Source organism: Gorilla gorilla, chromosome 12 (genome assembly GCF_029281585.2).
Source record: "Gorilla gorilla gorilla isolate KB3781 chromosome 12, NHGRI_mGorGor1-v2.1_pri, whole genome shotgun sequence".
In the NCBI taxonomy this organism is placed as follows: Eukaryota; Metazoa; Chordata; class Mammalia; order Primates; family Hominidae; genus Gorilla; species Gorilla gorilla.
The window spans coordinates 89362927-89379961 of record NC_073236.2 but is presented as its reverse complement, the minus strand read 5'-3'; the positions used below and the strand labels follow the sequence as shown (position 1 = coordinate 89379961).

Below are 17035 nucleotides of genomic sequence, written 5' to 3'. Positions count from 1 at the left end.
CAACTATCATGTATTCATAATTTTTTTTTTTTTTGACATGGAGTTTCACTTTTGTTGCCCAGGCTGGAGTGCAATGGCACAATCTTGGCTCACTGCAACCTCCGCCTCTCGGGTTCAAGTGATTCTGCTACCTCAGCCTCCTGAGTAGCTGGAATTACAGGCAGGCACCACCAGGCCCAGCTAATTTTTTTGTATTTTTAGTAGAGATGGTGTTTCACCATATTGGCCAGGATGGTCTTGAACTCCTAACCTTGTGATCCATCTGCCTCAGCTTCCCAAAGTGCTGGGATTACAGGCATGAGTCACCGTGCCCGGCATAAAATTTTAAAAAATCTATTTATGCTTCAGTATTCTTCTTTTTACATTTAAAGTAATCAGATATTTTTGGAGAAAAGGTAAAGCTTATAAAATTTAAATGGCATGCATATAATACATATTAATTATGATATTAGCACTGAAATATGTTGATGTAATCTACATAAATTTTTTGTAGTTCTTTTTACGCACTAGCTAGGCATATCCACAGCAACAAAGTATAGAAACAACCTAGGCCTGATCTAACACTTCTTTCCAAATCCAATCATAATTATATTATTTTAAAATAAAAGATTTCATAAATTATAAGGTAATTATGTGTAATCCTATACTTTAAAAATACTCCTGATAATTTGATTTCATAAAGTGGGAGAAGTATTTAACCGTTTGCTCTCTTCAAATATCTTCCTTATTAATAAAATGATACTAAGTATTTTTTTACTTTTATTTTAGATCCAGAGGTATATGTGAAAGTTTGTTACATAGGTCAACTTGTGTCACATGGGTTTGTTGTACAGATCACTTCATCACCCAGGTATTAAGCCTAGTAGCCAATAATTATTTTTTCTGCTCCTCTCCCTCTTCCCACTCCACCCTCAAGTAGACTGTGGTGTCTGCTGCTCCCTTCTTTGCGTTAATGAGTTCACGTAGTTTAGCTCCCACTTACAAATGGGAACATGTGGTATTTGGTTTTCTGTTCCTGCATTCATTTGCTAAGGAAAATAGCCTCCAGCTCCATCCATTATCCCACAAAAGACATTATCTCATTTCTTTTTATGTTTGCATAGTATTCTATGGTGTATATGTACCACATTTTCTTTATTCAATCTGTCATACTAAGCCATTTATTATTTGTACTTATTTGGTATTGTGCAAGGTTCTGATAATTCACTGTGATTTATCTTCAGTTTGTTCACACGGGCTTTTGGTACATCATTTTTAGAGAAGTAAAATCTATATAAAAAGTAAAATTAAACGTAATGGCTCCAAGTGTCAAAAGTTAGCACCTCTGATTAAGGCAGTATCCCCACCCTGCCTTGATTCTGCACCTGTTGTGTTGCTACAGATGGAAGTAACATGATAAACATGGATATATAATGCATTCGCGTGGAAAAAAAAAACATTCAGATGAGGCTATCTATTTGAATAGCATTTAGTGATAACTAAAACCATTGTCTTTCCTTGAGAATAGTTAGTCAAGGTGACTAGCAAAACCTCCTCTGAATGCAGCTCTGGTTAGCTGGGCTCTGGTGAGATAGGATAGTGTTACCACAGTAAGACCAACATTGAAAGCCACCTCCATATTTACCTATAAGATCGATGATGAAGAGTGCTAACATTTGAGCCAAATTAAGGTCTACACAGACAGAGTTTTAATGAAGCCAGAAAAATTAGAGCATGCTAGCAGGAAAATCCATAGGTAAAGAAAACATTCTGACTGGGTTTGCTTCCTTTTTGATTTCTAGGGGCCAAGGTGGCAGAATTCACAGACTAAAAGGCTGCTGAGAGTTGAATCATCAAGCTGCTCAACAGTGCAAGGGACTAACATAGATAATTCAAATACAGCATTACTCTATTCCCTTTTTTGGTGTTTTTCTCCCCACCTAAATTTTCTCATATAGATACAGACTGAAACTATTATTCAGCTGACCAACAATAATATAAAAAGACCAATGCTTCCATTTATGCATCTACTTTTATGATGTCAATTCTAAAAAGAAGAACAAAGATCAGTTTATGTAAAATAGTAGCAGATAGCACTTCTATGACATATTACATTTCTCTGTCATACATTATGCTTTATTTTCTGTCCTTTATTACATTTTCTTACTTAGTATGAAAAATATTTTAATCCTTTATTATTTACCTGAGGCAGGTCTGACCCTGTTTCCCTATAGTTTTTTTAAGGTGTTTTCAGTAAAGATTGCTTATGAATTGCTTTAAACAGCTTAAGGGCTTCCATTTAGAAAAAATTCAAGGTTAATAAGATTCATCACACTCACAAAGAGTATCTGGTTGTGGACATAGCTACTTGCTAAATTTTATTCAGCCCTAAGTGACACCAGCAGCAAATCAGCTCACAGCTTAATACTACTGGCAACTCTAAATGGGAGAGAAATAACATTACTCGGATCCAGGTTTTTAAAAATATATGTTATGATTCACTTCCATTAGTTCATATATTGATGCTCAGACACTGGATATTGGATTCTCTTTCAAACAACAAAAGAAGCTGAGAAACAAAGCTGAAGATATTTTTAAATGTCATGGTAAAAAGTCACAGTGAAGTGTATTTTATCCTCGTTTCAGCGAATGTTTCTAACTCTCATATGAAAGATACAATAAATTCCTATCAGAAAGATTTTCTCTTGGCAAAGTTTAGGATTCTGAAAACAGCCTTTTAATAAAACAGCACCCACACCCTCCTAAGCTGTAGCACCAAAATAACAGCACTATGTTATATTCTTCCCTTATGGTAACAGACACTGTTGAAGCTGAACTGTAATTTGGCATGCAACATTTCTATACTAATGTAACGTGACAATGTTATTATGTTCGCTATTTTGCATGCGGTCATAGCCATATTCATCTTCTCCAACCTGACATTAAGTTAGCTTAATATGGTAACATTCTACTCTGGACCACTGGGTAAAAGGAGAAAAGGATTATTGTGTAGCACACTGGTGTGATGATGGTGGACGAACGTGTAAGTATTAATAGGTGATATATAAAATTTACAATGAATGTAAACTTTTAGCACAGAACTGGCACATAGTAAGTGCTCAGCAAATGGTTACATCCAAGAGAAATTTCGTAAACAGCTACACCATACAATGTAGTCCAGCACACTGTTTCCTACAATTTCAGAAGAGGGAAAAATAATGTCAAGCTCAGAAAACAAAGGAAGTTTCCACGGGACAAAAGAGTTTTAGTAGAGATTGAAAAGGAAATTATATTTCTTCAAGCAGACATAGTGAAAGAATGCATTCCAGGTGGAATGAATGCATTTTCCAGGTGGGGAAATTAGCATAAGCAATGGTGAGGAAATTGGAAAGTGTAATGTTGTTCAGAAAGCTGTAAGTAAATTGGCAGTAATATGCCATATGGACAAGGTTCTGCAACAGATAAGTATGAATATGAAGGCTGGGGTCAGACCATTGAGGTCCATGAATTCCACATTGACTAACTTGGAGAGTAGTATTGGACACTGAGGATATATTTGAAATTCTTCTGCAAGATGCATGTATCTAGCATGCTTTGATTTTAGTGAGTTATTACAATTACATGCAGCATGCTATAAAAACACTGGGCTTATAAACCAAGAAAACAGAGAAGAATATTATTCCTAGTAGAAGTATAGAGTCTTATAGGGAGGTAAGACTAAACATAGGTAACTATAAGGAAAAAGTGATGGCAAATTAAATAGTATAAACAAAATTCTATAGGAAGCCAGAGGAGAAAAAAAATATTGCCTCTGGTTAGGAGAATTAGGAGAGACTGATGACATTTAAACTAGGAAGAATAGAAAGAAAGAACAAAACTGGCAGAGAGGCACAGAATGGATTAGAGGAAAGAGGAATAAGAAATGGGAGATAACTAAGAAATTACATGATATACCAGAAAAATTATACAGAGGATCTAAAATTTGGTATTGATATGGAAGAAAACTTGAAGAGGTGAGTATATGACATTACCCTGTACACACACCTGCATATCCACATACACACATGCACAAAACAATTGTTTTTGTCAGTGAGTAGATCACTTAGATGGCAATTTTCCGGGGAAGAAAGGGTTTAACAAACATTTCATTAAAAATAGCCTTTGGCATCATTTTGAATAGCACTTCTTTTTGAAAGATTCCTTTCAGTTCAATTAATTAGTATGATTTATCCAAGATTACATTTACAAGCTACAAAGTATTCCCATCTTCCCATTGTTAATTATATCTCCAGGCTAATATAAATAAATTTTTTCTAGTTACCCTAACCCACTCTATAAACCTTATCAGCGAGATGACATTTAGAAATTCTATTTTGGGGGAGGGAAGGTCTCATTTGTAACGTGGCATGTTCATTTCCCCATTAAAAAGTTTTGTTTCTATTTTCTTTTTTGTTTTCTATGTAATTGGAGGCTGCAGTCACAGAATTTATGAATAAATAAGCTAGAGATGAAAATTTCATTATGAAGTGAAATGCCTTAAATGGCTTTATTTTAAAAGAAAAATCAGCTTCTATACAGAAAAGGAGTTTGTTAAAACCCCAGGAATCACGCTAATTCTATTTGTGCATCTTAGAGAAAAACAGTGAGATGTACAGACAAGATTTATTTTGATCAATTTAAAAAGTGAGGAAAGTGTTGCATGCTATTTCTATTGCTTATTAGTTCCACGTCTTCAAAGTATCAATTGCTACTATATCTTCTACCAATTATAATTGATACAAAATAAGATTTGCTTTTGAATATTGATTTGTACCTATGTATTGTCACCACTGAAACTCCAACATATAAGCCAAGGAACCATTTCACATTTTCAGAAAACCCACTAAGAGGTAATGATTTAATCAAAATGCATGTATTCTGAGAGCTCTCTAAAGTAATTTTAATGCTGATTTGTGCAAGAGGCATATCGGGAGACACATTTATTGGATGACATTTACCTATTTACAAGAAAATAACAAATAGCCTTATCATTGTCATCACCAGTACTATCACCCAAGAGCAGCATTAAAATAGTTTTCTGTAAAAATGATTCGAAGACAGCATGATACTTATGGTTGTATCTTGATGTTTCTTTAGGGAAAGTCTAAGAAATACATACATAAAATTATATTCTTTATATTTAACTGGTATATGAGGATACACAGTCTGCCACAACCAAATGGCAACTGTGTGTAAAACATGGCAACTACATTAAGCATAGTTTGGCAGAAAAAGTTCTTTAGCAACATGAAAAATATTTTCACACCAAAAAAATCCCTCTCAACTACCACATGTAGTCATACATCTGTCAGGATCGTATTCAGGATGAAAAATTTGCAATAATAAAATCCTAACAAGTATTCAGTCTTCTGATTGTCCTTGAAAATAAATTTATGCCACTTTCTGTGAGGCAGGAACAAATGCAGGAAGTAATTTACCTATAGACACATATACATATCCTTATGAAAAGCACATGTAAGGCTGCTATATGTATATATATTTATTAAGACTTTATGTAAAGTTGTTTATATAACTCAAAATGGCGTTATTGTGTTTTAAGTGTGATTTGGCTTGCAGAGTGTTTGCAAATGTATGATAGTTTGAATACATGTTTATTGCTTCAGGTTTACTGTAATTCTATGGCAGATGAAACTAGTAAAATGAAGAACAAATATTTCTCCATCTACAGTGGCATGGTTGTTAAAGGCCTCTTCTACATATGTTTTAACTCTGTATTGGTTGTGTGTTTTTCCAATAGTCAATATTTTGGAAAGGAAACCTAAAGACAGCAGGTAAATTGTACTTTATTGCTAGGCTGCAACAACTCAGTTCAGTGGATTACTGTAGCTTTACCCCATCTTCTACATTGTGATGCATGTATCTGTTGACATGAATACAGTCTCAAATAGACAAAGGTCAAAATGAACAAGCTCTACTCTTTCTTTAAATCCACATTCAAATTCAGCCTCTGCTACAAAATCTAAACCTTCAACCATTGCATCTTCTATTCCATCATCCTGGAGGTTTAGCTTAAATGTTGTAGCATTGACAACATATAGCACGTATTCCATTTTACAACCAGGTCAATTTGTCAGGAATATTCTCTTAATATAGCAGAATGCAATGTTTTGTATGAAACTCTTTTATCATTTTGATGATGTGCTGTAAATCAGGACCTATTTGAACATTAAGACACAGAACTTCATCTTATAGATCAGTTAATTCCATCTTCAAACCCTCACTGCTGTGATATAAATTAGGCACTAGCAGATATGCCATGATATAATGTGAATGTTGTGTTTTATTTTCATGCTTATATTGCAATATTTAGTTAAAGGATTTTAAGGGGAAAAACATAAGTTGCTAAGATACAAGGGAGAATGCCTGAAGGGACAATGTTCGAACATTTTTTTTTTAAAGTAAAAGGCAGCAATGGGCTTAAAGAGATGTACGCAGAGAGAAAAATGAGACCTGTAACCATTCACTAAAATTACAGCCCTCGAGACATAATCATATAAAATTAAGTATTATTTAATATAAAACAATATGAAAGTTCTTTCAAAAACCAAGGGAGAATTTTCATATATTGGAAATGAAAAACATTCTTTTGAACAAGGTGATCATTAGTAATTAAAAAAAAATAATAAACCCAAAAACCAAAGAATCACCATCATCACAGGATTTAGCCACTTTAACAATTAGTATTTCAAAACTGTCCTTTCAGTAGAAACAACTGCTTCTATGGGTTATGACAGTTCGACTGACTCAGAGTTAATATAAGGACTTTCAGTGTTAGACTTTAGATATCAAACAGTAACTGGAAGCAACGATGAGTATCAGTCCATACTCAGAGAGGTACTTACGGTCATTGCAGAGTGGTCCACTGAAGGAAGTCATACTACAGTCACAGCTGAAGCCATCCCATTGTTGCAAGCACACACCTTGATTGGAACATGAGTCCTCTTGGCAGGTTGTGCTGGGCCCTGCAAAACAATCCAAAGGAAACTTGGGTTCTTTAAAAAAATCCAAAAGCATTTTATACATGAGCTAGATCACATGTAGTAGTTGCCAACACCACAGATGATATGTCCAAACTAGTTTTGAAAGTTCTAGTTCACACACCTGAATTAGGAACTGAGAGGCTGTAATATGAAGGTTTTCTTAAGTTTCAAGTATAGGATAAAATACATTATAATCATAAACTAAACCAACAAATAGCAAAAGCAAGCACATAGCTTCTAGTATGATTATTGTAGCAGGTAATCTCATTCCAACTTCAATAATTCTTTATCACTATTTTGATTTTAGAAAATGAATGGATCTCCTTAACATTCTGACCAATGAATAGAGACATAATGAGAAATGGAGATTATAACTTCATGAAATTGAGATAAGATTGGCAAAATAACTGAAGAGAGTTATGCAAAAATGCCCTAGAGGTTTCAGAAGGATAAAGTTATGATTGCTGGGTGTTTTGAATAGGTATGTTGGCAAGTATCAATTCACATGCTTTAACAATTTCATGCAATTAAACATAAAATTAAAAACTCCATATAAATGGCATGCCCTCATTAAACATACAAGTAAAAAGAATGCTAGTCTATTTCTAAAGAAACATAACTAGAACACTGAAAAACAAAGAACTAAAAAAAGCATGATCAAAGCACTAAAGGCAATCACTATACAAACATATTCAAGACTGAAAGCCTTTGTACAAACTATGCTACAAAGTCAGGCTTCTTGCACAACGTTCAAGAAAGGAAAAGAATGAAATCTGAACCCAAATAACAGTTACTGCAGAAATGTAAAATATGTTACTTTAGGGTTTCCACTGTGTATTATGGGGTTTCAGTCTTGTTATATACACACAGGGCTATCTACCTTGCAAGTCAGCTTTCATCAATGCAACTTTGTCAGCAAAATTAAAAAAAAAGCAAAATATATTAAATGTTAGTAAGCAATACTGAAATGGGGCAAACACAGAAGAACGTTCAGATTCAAAAGGCATGCTGCTGTAAAGAGGGAGAAAAATGCTATGTAGAGCAAACAAATTAATACTAACAGCCATAAATCTTAAGAGAAGCCAAAAATGAGAAAGCGGAAATTTATTAGAATTTAGTTGTACATATGTATATATATAATGGTTAATTGAGCCAATGACATGTAATGAAGGAAAATTAAAAGGACCTTTGTATGTTTCCTCTCTTGGATAGATATGAATTCATTACCAAAGTGACTGTGTTGCTTATTTGGAACATGCAGCACCATTCATCATGTGCAGATACAGTGTAGACTATGATCATTAGCAGAGCAATTATCCCTTTCTATGTTTTTCCCTCTAGATCCTTTATCTTTCTGTTGCAATTAAGGCTTCAAACCTTAATGCCAGCCATTCACTGACAACAGCTGGACTTTAGAGTGACACCAACCAAATACTGCATACATGATACTGTATATCATTTACAGTGGATGAAAGAAGTAGGAAGGATGGAAGAAATAAACTGCAATATAATCCCTCATAAAGGAATTTTCTGAATAAAATTTCCATGTGCAGCATTTATCCTTGAACTTACCAGATTGGGTATATGCCACTTATGAATTTCAGAGTTACGTCTGTATTTTCTACACTTTCACAAGTATTTTCAACTCTTATAAACTTCCTTGTGGAATAACTGTTACAGTAAAACCTCACTAATAAGAACCTATCTTAGAGAAGGGTGAAAAGGGAATACAGTCTACCTAAATAGCTTTAGAGTATAAACTAAATATATTTTCTAGTAAATAAACATATAGGTTTTATAAAAATAGAAAAAAGACAACAGCTAATTAGATGCTATTAATGTAAAAGAGAGAGCCTCTGAGGTGCCTGCTTTAGTGAATAAATTACAATTTTCTGTAATTATACTTTATACAAATAGATGATTTTGAAAATGGCTTCTAAACATGTACCTTACAATCACATTGTATTACAAATTTTTAGTAAAGATACTCTTTATTGAATGTTATTGAATTTAGCCTAGCCTCTGAGAATTCACAAATTCAGAAACCATGATATTGTAAATCTTAATTCTGTAATAATAATAATAATAACAGCAATAGTTGTAACAATAATAAAGACAAAAATAGTAGTTTATATAAGTAGTAATATAATAAGAAGACCTCCCAAATCCAGGAAACCTGAAGAGAGTAACAGTTTTCTTTTCAACTTAGTTATTTGTAATAAAGAACTAAGAACTAACAAAGAACTAAGAACCACTAAACTCAACTTAGTTCTTTGTAGCAAAGAAATAAGAACCACTTAATTGCTTAGTTTTAATTTTTGTTCCAAACTGTGAGAGGGAAGTGGTCTACTGATCCTTATCCCATGGCATTAGAGATCAAAAATAATTAGCATATTTTTAAAAATAAAATCTCTCAAAGCAATATTCCTTAGCATATTTCTTCCAGTGTTAAGCAAATAAACAGGGAGTAATACAAGCCCAGTTTGGGGAGATGCCATTTTATCAAATAGCTATTTCCTCTCTGACCTGCACAGCAGAAGAAAAGATCAGAAGGAAGAACTAATGAAGATCCAGATTTTGGTTTTTGTTTTTTCAAAAATTATCAGAAATGCAATTGAGAAACAATGCTAAACTCTAAAAACAGTAAAACTACAATCTTAGAAAAATAATCTGCCCATATTGTAGAGCAGCAACTCAGAGTACCTGCCAAACTTCTATGTAAGCTTACAGACGTGCTGTATTTTATTTTCATTATCACAATAGTCTTTATATTCAGGAATTACAAGACAATGCATGCCTTTGCCTGACAAGACACATTTTTCAAAGTACTCACCTTCTAGACAATACTTAAACATTGACAGGTATTACACAAGAGAGAGCCTTAAATTTATTTTTCTTTTTAGTTATGTAATATTATCTTTATTTTATCACTGAATAAAATTAGGAAAAAGCTACAAGGACATTTGTATTAAGTTATTTAAATTAATAATATGTCCAAAAGGGAAAGAAAAATGAAGGTAAAACTACAATTTCCAGAAACCAGAGAAATGACAGACAAAAGAGGTTAGGTGTCTCTGCTTTCAACTAAGGTAAACTTAGGTTTGAAACTTGTGTCATCCACTTACTAGGTGTGGGACTTTAGGAGTGTCACTTTACTTTTCTGAGGTTCAATTTACTCATTAAAAAAAGGCAATGATACCTATTGTATAGAGTCTTGATGATTTAATGAGATAGTATAGGTAAACATATTCCCACCAGTGTTTAATCAATGATAGCTGTCACAATTAAACAGAAAATTATTCCTGTAGATATAATGGAGCCTAGAGCTGAATGTTACAGTTGTACAAAAAGAGCATCTATTAAAATTTCACTCTGATTTTATGTAGAGATGTTACCTTGACTTTAGTGGGCCTGCTTATTGGTTGAATTCCAGTGCCCATTTTCTGCTACATAAACAGAAAAAAGGCATCCAAAGTATGGTCTCCAGTATAACAGCATCAGCATCACTTGGGAACTTGTTAGAAATGGAAATTCTAGGGCTCTATCTCAGATCTATTGAATTAGAAACCCTGGGGGTTGTAATCTAGTGATTTGGGTTTTAATGATTCTGTAAGTGATTCTGATATAGGCTAACATTCAGGAGATCTAAGTAGACTTTGACAGGTTAAAATCCGTACTCTAGCTGAGGTGAATTTTATAAATAAAATGAACTATTACTCCCTGAAATAAATTAGAAATAAAAGGCAACAAGTGATTATTTAGGAAAGATCAAAAGTTTTTTGTATGCAAGAGGCTTAGAGGTGCGTGGGTGTATTGGGTAGGAACAATGGAAACTCCTCACAAGATATTATTAGGTTATACCAAATATATGCTAAGTAGTCCTATCAATATGGAACCTAAGTGATTCCAGTGTGGTTTGGACTCAAATTCCATGACATAACAATCTTTAGAAAGAGAATTTATTAGGTATCTACAGTTAAAACACTAATCCTAAAAAATGTGTGAATCTCATCAACTGTACCTGTAACAGGTAAATCTAAGATTATTCCGAGAAACTATACAGGTCAGAAATAATAGTAAATTAAAAGTTGTTCACCTTGATGTTGGAATGAAAGAATCAGGACAGAAAGTAATATTCTAAGAGTAAAGAAAAAAAGGGGTGTCAGGGTGTGAAAATTATAAAAGCTCAGATATATAAAGCATTCTAGATAAGGAAAGAACCAATGCCATAAGTGACTGAGTTCAAATGTTCAAATAATAGTTTAATGTGTAACTAATCATCTTAACCAAATTCCTTACTAGATTATGTGGGTAAACAACACCAAACATCATTACTGCAAATGCCCTTTGTTAGTAGATCCTGCTCCTCTTAATCTACTTGCTTCTGCCCACTCACTCACATTACATACCAGTGGTGGGGGTCCTGTGTGTTTGCCTCTTATTTTCTATCTCATTGGGTATATCTGCCTGCTCTCACCATTTCTTGTAGGTGAGAAGTCACATACCAAGCAACTTGTAGAAAGGCCTATTTTTAACAAATATGTTCCATAAGGGATTGTAATACCTTTCTTTAAAAAATAAAATAAAATAAAGGTACACATTCTCACTAATGAGATCACCTCCAAGAATTATTATGTTGTATCACATTCTTGTGTTCATCCACTAATGGGAATTGATTCCCTTAACAATTTTGTCTCTCTTAATTAAAATTAACTGAAAGGGAAAAAACATAGTTTCCTTATGTTTTACAGAGGCATTATGCCAAAATATCAAATAAAGAAATATACTAATAACATTAAAAATGAACTCAACAACACCTTCCATTACTAACCTTATCCTCTGGTATTACTGAAATACAGTTTAAATTTCACCTAACATTTCATGGAAACATATGCTGCACAGAGGAAAAAAATGTATTTTCAAATATAAAATTTCCATGTACTTAAGTAATTGCTAAATATAACGACATTATTTTGGCTGAGAATAAATGATTCATAATCACCTGGGGAACAGGAATTCAAATTTCTTTCTTCTTCTCCCATATAAAACATCCTCATAAATCTAAAATTTTCAAAATGGCCCAAACTGTGTTCAGTATTACACGAGAGGCAGCAACACATCCAGAGCCACAAAATTCATGATAATGTGATTAAATTACATTTATGGAGGAAGAATTTGCTCAAATAATCTGAGGTGTTGAAGTGAAAATTATCTAAAATGAAAGTAGCAATCAAAAAGTACTCCTACAGATCTTGGTCTGATAGAGAGCACAAAAGAAAAGAAGATACTTCAGTGCATTTCTGATGTAGGAATATTAGCCTGGGGTGATACAAGAAACCTGTTTTTGCTAAAACAGACTGAAAATATACAGGATACAGTGTTTCTGCCAGGTACACACCAATTGAATAGTGCTTTGAGAACGGGGTATCTGAACTTTTTTCTTTTGTTATATGCTATTGGATATAGATTTACTTATTTTTATTTTACTTTTTTTTTAATTTCAGTAGCTTTAGGTGTACAAGTGGTTTTCGGTTACATGGATGAACTATATAGTCGTGAAGTCTAACATTTCGGTGAACCTGTCACTCAAGTCTTGTACATTGTACCCAATAGGTGTTTTTTCATCATTCAATCCCCTTCCCACGATTCCAGCTTCTGAGCCTCCAATGTCCCTTATACCTTGCTGTATGCTTTTGTGTACCCAAAGTGCAGCTCCCACTTATAAGTGAGTAACATGAAGCATTTGGTTTTCTATTCCTGAGTCACTTCACTTAGAATATTGGCCTCCAGTTCCATCCAAGTTGCTACAAAAGACATTATTTTGTTCTTTTTATGGCTAAGTAGTATTCCGTGGAATATACATACCACATTTTCTTTATCCACTGATTGGCTTTTGGGCACTTAGGTAGATTCCATATATCTGTAATTATGCATTGTGCAGTGATAAATATATGTTTGTAGATGTCTTTCTGACATAGTGACTTCTCTCACTATCCTTCACAAACTAATGCAGGAACAGAAAACCAAATACTGCCTGTTCTCACCTATAAATGAGAGCTAAATGATAAGAACACATGAACACATAGAGGGGATCAACAGACACTGGGGCCTACTGGAGGGTGGAGAGTGTGAGGATGGAGAGGATCAGTAAAAATAACTAATGGGTACTAGGCTTAATATTTGAGTGGCAAAATCATCTGTACAACAAACCCCTATGACACAAGTTTACCTACATAACAAACCTGCACATGTACCCCCTGGACTTAAAATTAAAACAAAAAGAATGTAGATTTTTAAAAAATGGGCACAAGTTGATTAATACTTGGTGGAGTAGTATTTGTTTAATGCTATAAAGCAAGCATCGTAGAACTGATTAACAAACTAATCAAATGTACTACATAGCTCAAAAAAACAAAAACAAAAACAAAAGCAAAAACAGACAAAAAAACCAAGATCCATAGATATACCTCACATTTTACATTGGGCATTAATGTAGGCTTGCAAACAGTACAGACAATTTAAAGTTTATGAGATAAAAAATTAAAAACATGAATAAGGATGTCTAAGCCCAAATTGGGTATTTGACCAGTTATCAGAATTTTGCTGGACAGTGAGATTCATTCTCAGTTAGACAGGTGGAATTAGAATTATTTAGGGCATGATGACAAAAATCTAATACCTTCACATCCTCTCTCGATCTGTCCGTTGCAGAAAAGAGCATCGGAGATGAGGTCCGGAAGCCGTCCATTTAAATCAACTGATGCCAGGCAGCCTTGAAAGCCTTCTTTGGCATGTACAAGTTTTGGTAAGGATTTGTATGTTTCTTTAGCTACTCCTCCTATATATAAGTCACCTGCAAGAAGATCAAAGTCTTTATTACAAAAGTACCATGTCATTGACTTTAAACACACAGTAGGATGGAGAAAAAACAGGGAGGTTTATTTTTCATTAAGTTAATAAAAAATTAATTTATGACTAGCTGTTTTCCCCAAAGTGCTAAACAATACAGGCGTTTGAATAATATACTGGCACTAGAAGACATTTCTAAAAGCTATTTCCATAGAGAAATAAAGTAATTCCATATTATGTGGCCAAATTGAAGGAATGTGGGCTAGCTATAGAGATGCATACCCCTGCATGGAAATCCAGGCCTGATTACTTGCAAGCCCTACAGCCTTGTGTGTGTGTGTGTGTGTGTGTGTGTGTGTGTATATATATATATGTTTCTCCAGTATGTGTGTGTGTGTGTGTGTATATATATATATATATATTAGTTTCTCTGATTATTAGTATCATTGTTTCTAAAATGGGAACAATAAAAACCTATGCCAGAGGGTCTCATGATGATTAAATGAGATGAAATATATGAAGCATCCACAAGAGCAAAAGTATAAAGTGGACACACAGTCAACAGGCATTATTATTAAATTCACCTTCTGCTTAGAGATCTCTGTGTCTTTCATTTCATCAGAAGTTCAATAAATTTCTTCTTGTATCTAAAGTCACTTCTACACTAGGCTGAAGCCCACTATCCTTGCTTGCACCTCTCTTGTTCGATAATTCACATAATAGTCTGTATATAAGTGGATATTACATCCTTCTTGAGGTGTTTCTGTTTTTAGGTAAAATTACACTACTTTCAATTTTTAGGCTGCTCTGAAATCCGTTAACAAATTTTCAACTTATTTTTCTAATTTTATTGCAGTTTCTAATGGAACACATTGCTTAGCTTTGTTAACTTTTTGTCTCTAGGTTTGAGATTCCCCAACTTTATGGACTATTACCTAAAAAAAAAAAAAAAAGAGATTACAATCTATGTTGGATTCTGTTTCTTTTTCTATTTCAGATTATTCACCACATCTGGATAATATTCAATAAACATAATTAACTAACTTAAGGATTAGTAAACATTTAATCAATGTGGAACATAAGGAAGGTGAGCTCAAAACTCAGTAATATGCTGCTATAGCTCCAGTCTACAAGTTCTGTAACATACTCTTTTTAGCTACTTCTCCAACTTTCATTTCCATTTGAACTTTCTTTCTCATGTTAACCACTCTATTCAACTTCATGTCACTCGGCACATTTTCCCCAGTGTAACACAAAAATCCTGCAATCTTACTGTTCACCTGGGTCCTTCTGTGTCGTCTTCATGAGACTTGGGAACAAGGAGAACTGATAACACAGACTGTTGAGCTGTGAGTAACAAATTCCTTGGTCTCCCATCCAGAAATATTCTGTCTTCTGCAGGAACCCATTAAACAGTAATAAGCTAACCTATTAATTTGTATGTAGGGTAAAATCAAACCACAGATATAACACTCTTGAACTGTACTCATGAATAAATTGAAATAGAGGGATCATGCGGCATACTCAAAGTCATTCAATCTTAAAAACTGAGAACGTAGGTCCTTGACCTACTAACTAAAACTTAAGTTTTATAACTATATAATGTGCATTGAAAGCACTGGATGTATTTACTTCCCCCCCTCTTACATAAAGCAAAGTCTACTGACTATTAACCATCATTCTTAATATTAAAAGACAGCATGGTTTTGGTCAGCGAGGGGATACTATTTTGAAATATTATTTGATTTTTCTTCCATATTTCCATTCTGTTCTTTGTTTTTGCTCTCACTTAAATTTCAAGCCATTGTGTTTTAGTTGCCTCAGAGAAAGGATATGAATCAGAAATCAAAGATACAAAATTAGCTTTCTGTATTTAAGTCTAAAAATCCTAGACTCTTCGAGGAATGAAATAGAATACATTGGAGTTAACATAAGAAAAGTAAAGCTTTCCTACTCCTCTTTCAGTCAAGCAGGAGATAAAGTTGGAAGAACCTAGTTGTGCAAGTACAGTCATTGGCAAATGCCAAAGAGGGTGCTGATTTCTAATTTAAGGACTGAGCTCTGGGGAATCTCAAAACCTCAGGTAAGTTTCAAGGAGTAATGCAAACCTCTGTGCATTTCCTCAGGAGAACTAAGAGGGAGCAGTGAGATCTCTGAAAAGAAATGGCTGCATGGTGGACTTAGATAACCTGAGAGCTTAGACAGTCTCACAGAACGTTCCATACTCCTCTGTGCCATGGGAGCTGTAGAACAATTTCCAGACTGGCACAGAAATAGCCAAAAAAAAAAAAAAAAAGTCCAACCTAAAGAGGTCATGCACACAAGAATGAAGATGCTGGGTAGCGCCTCAGCGAGCACTTGAGTTGTGACTCTAGAATATTTGAAACAAGCTTCCATGCCACCTCTCTTTACCGGCCCGCCCCCCTGCCAAAAAAAAAATGAGTACAGTAGAACTCACCCCATTGAGTTATTTAGATATGACACAAGAAAAAGAAGGGAACTAAAATTGCCTGAGATTGTACCTTCACTAACTCAAAGAATCAAAGCTCAAAATAGAAACCAAGGTGAGTTATAGAAAAATAGAAAAGTTACATTTCTTGTACATCAGAGACTGTGGGCTGAGATTTATAATTTGACATGACAAATAGCAATGAAAGGAAATACTACCTACTCCTTTCATTTGTCGAACAAAATTTGTTAGAAAATTTCAGCTCTCCTCCAGGCCTAATGAATGTAGTAGAGTGGGGAATTGAATGAAGAATTCTTGGCACAGCTTTAGGCTTTTCATATGTAGAACTCAGTAATAGAAATTACGTATAGAATACTATATATTTATTAATCAATCTTCCTCTGTCTGATTGTAACCTCCTGAAAGAGAGAGACTGTGTTTCCCAGAGTGCCCGGTACTGGACTCTAAGCACGGTTGGCCCTCAATAAATATTGTCAGCCACCTTATGGATTGAGGCCACGGTAGAAAAGAATAAAAAAAGAGGAAACAGTAAGGCAACACATGAGGAGAGTGCTAATTCTAAAATGCACCAACTTACTTCCTTTTCCCACTTCCTACCACAATCCCTATGTTTTTCTATTGGAAAACTTACTTGCCTGACAACATTGTAAAGCTTATTGAAGAGAACTAGTAATCTTTCCCTTGAGTTACTAAAGAG

At 34.1% G+C, this 17035-nt stretch overlaps 1 protein-coding gene across 18 annotated transcripts in view; it reads right to left on the bottom strand.

The window, feature by feature from the left end:
- Positions 1-17035, bottom strand: part of NRXN1 (neurexin 1) — a 1113820-nt gene that overhangs the window by 539497 nt on the left and 557288 nt on the right. For 16 of the 18 annotated variants that reach the window (XM_063695882.1, XM_019021142.4, XM_063695883.1 and 13 more), the window contains 2 exons: positions 13699-13872; positions 6882-7001 (listed from right to left, as the gene is read on the bottom strand). In XM_063695882.1, the coding sequence (XP_063551952.1) occupies positions 6882-7001; positions 13699-13872 (294 nt within the window). Of the gene's footprint in view, positions 1-6881; positions 7002-7899; positions 7927-13698; positions 13873-17035 lie in introns of all 18 variants that reach the window. The other 2 variants (XM_063695881.1, XM_063695884.1) reach the window with 1 other exon arrangement.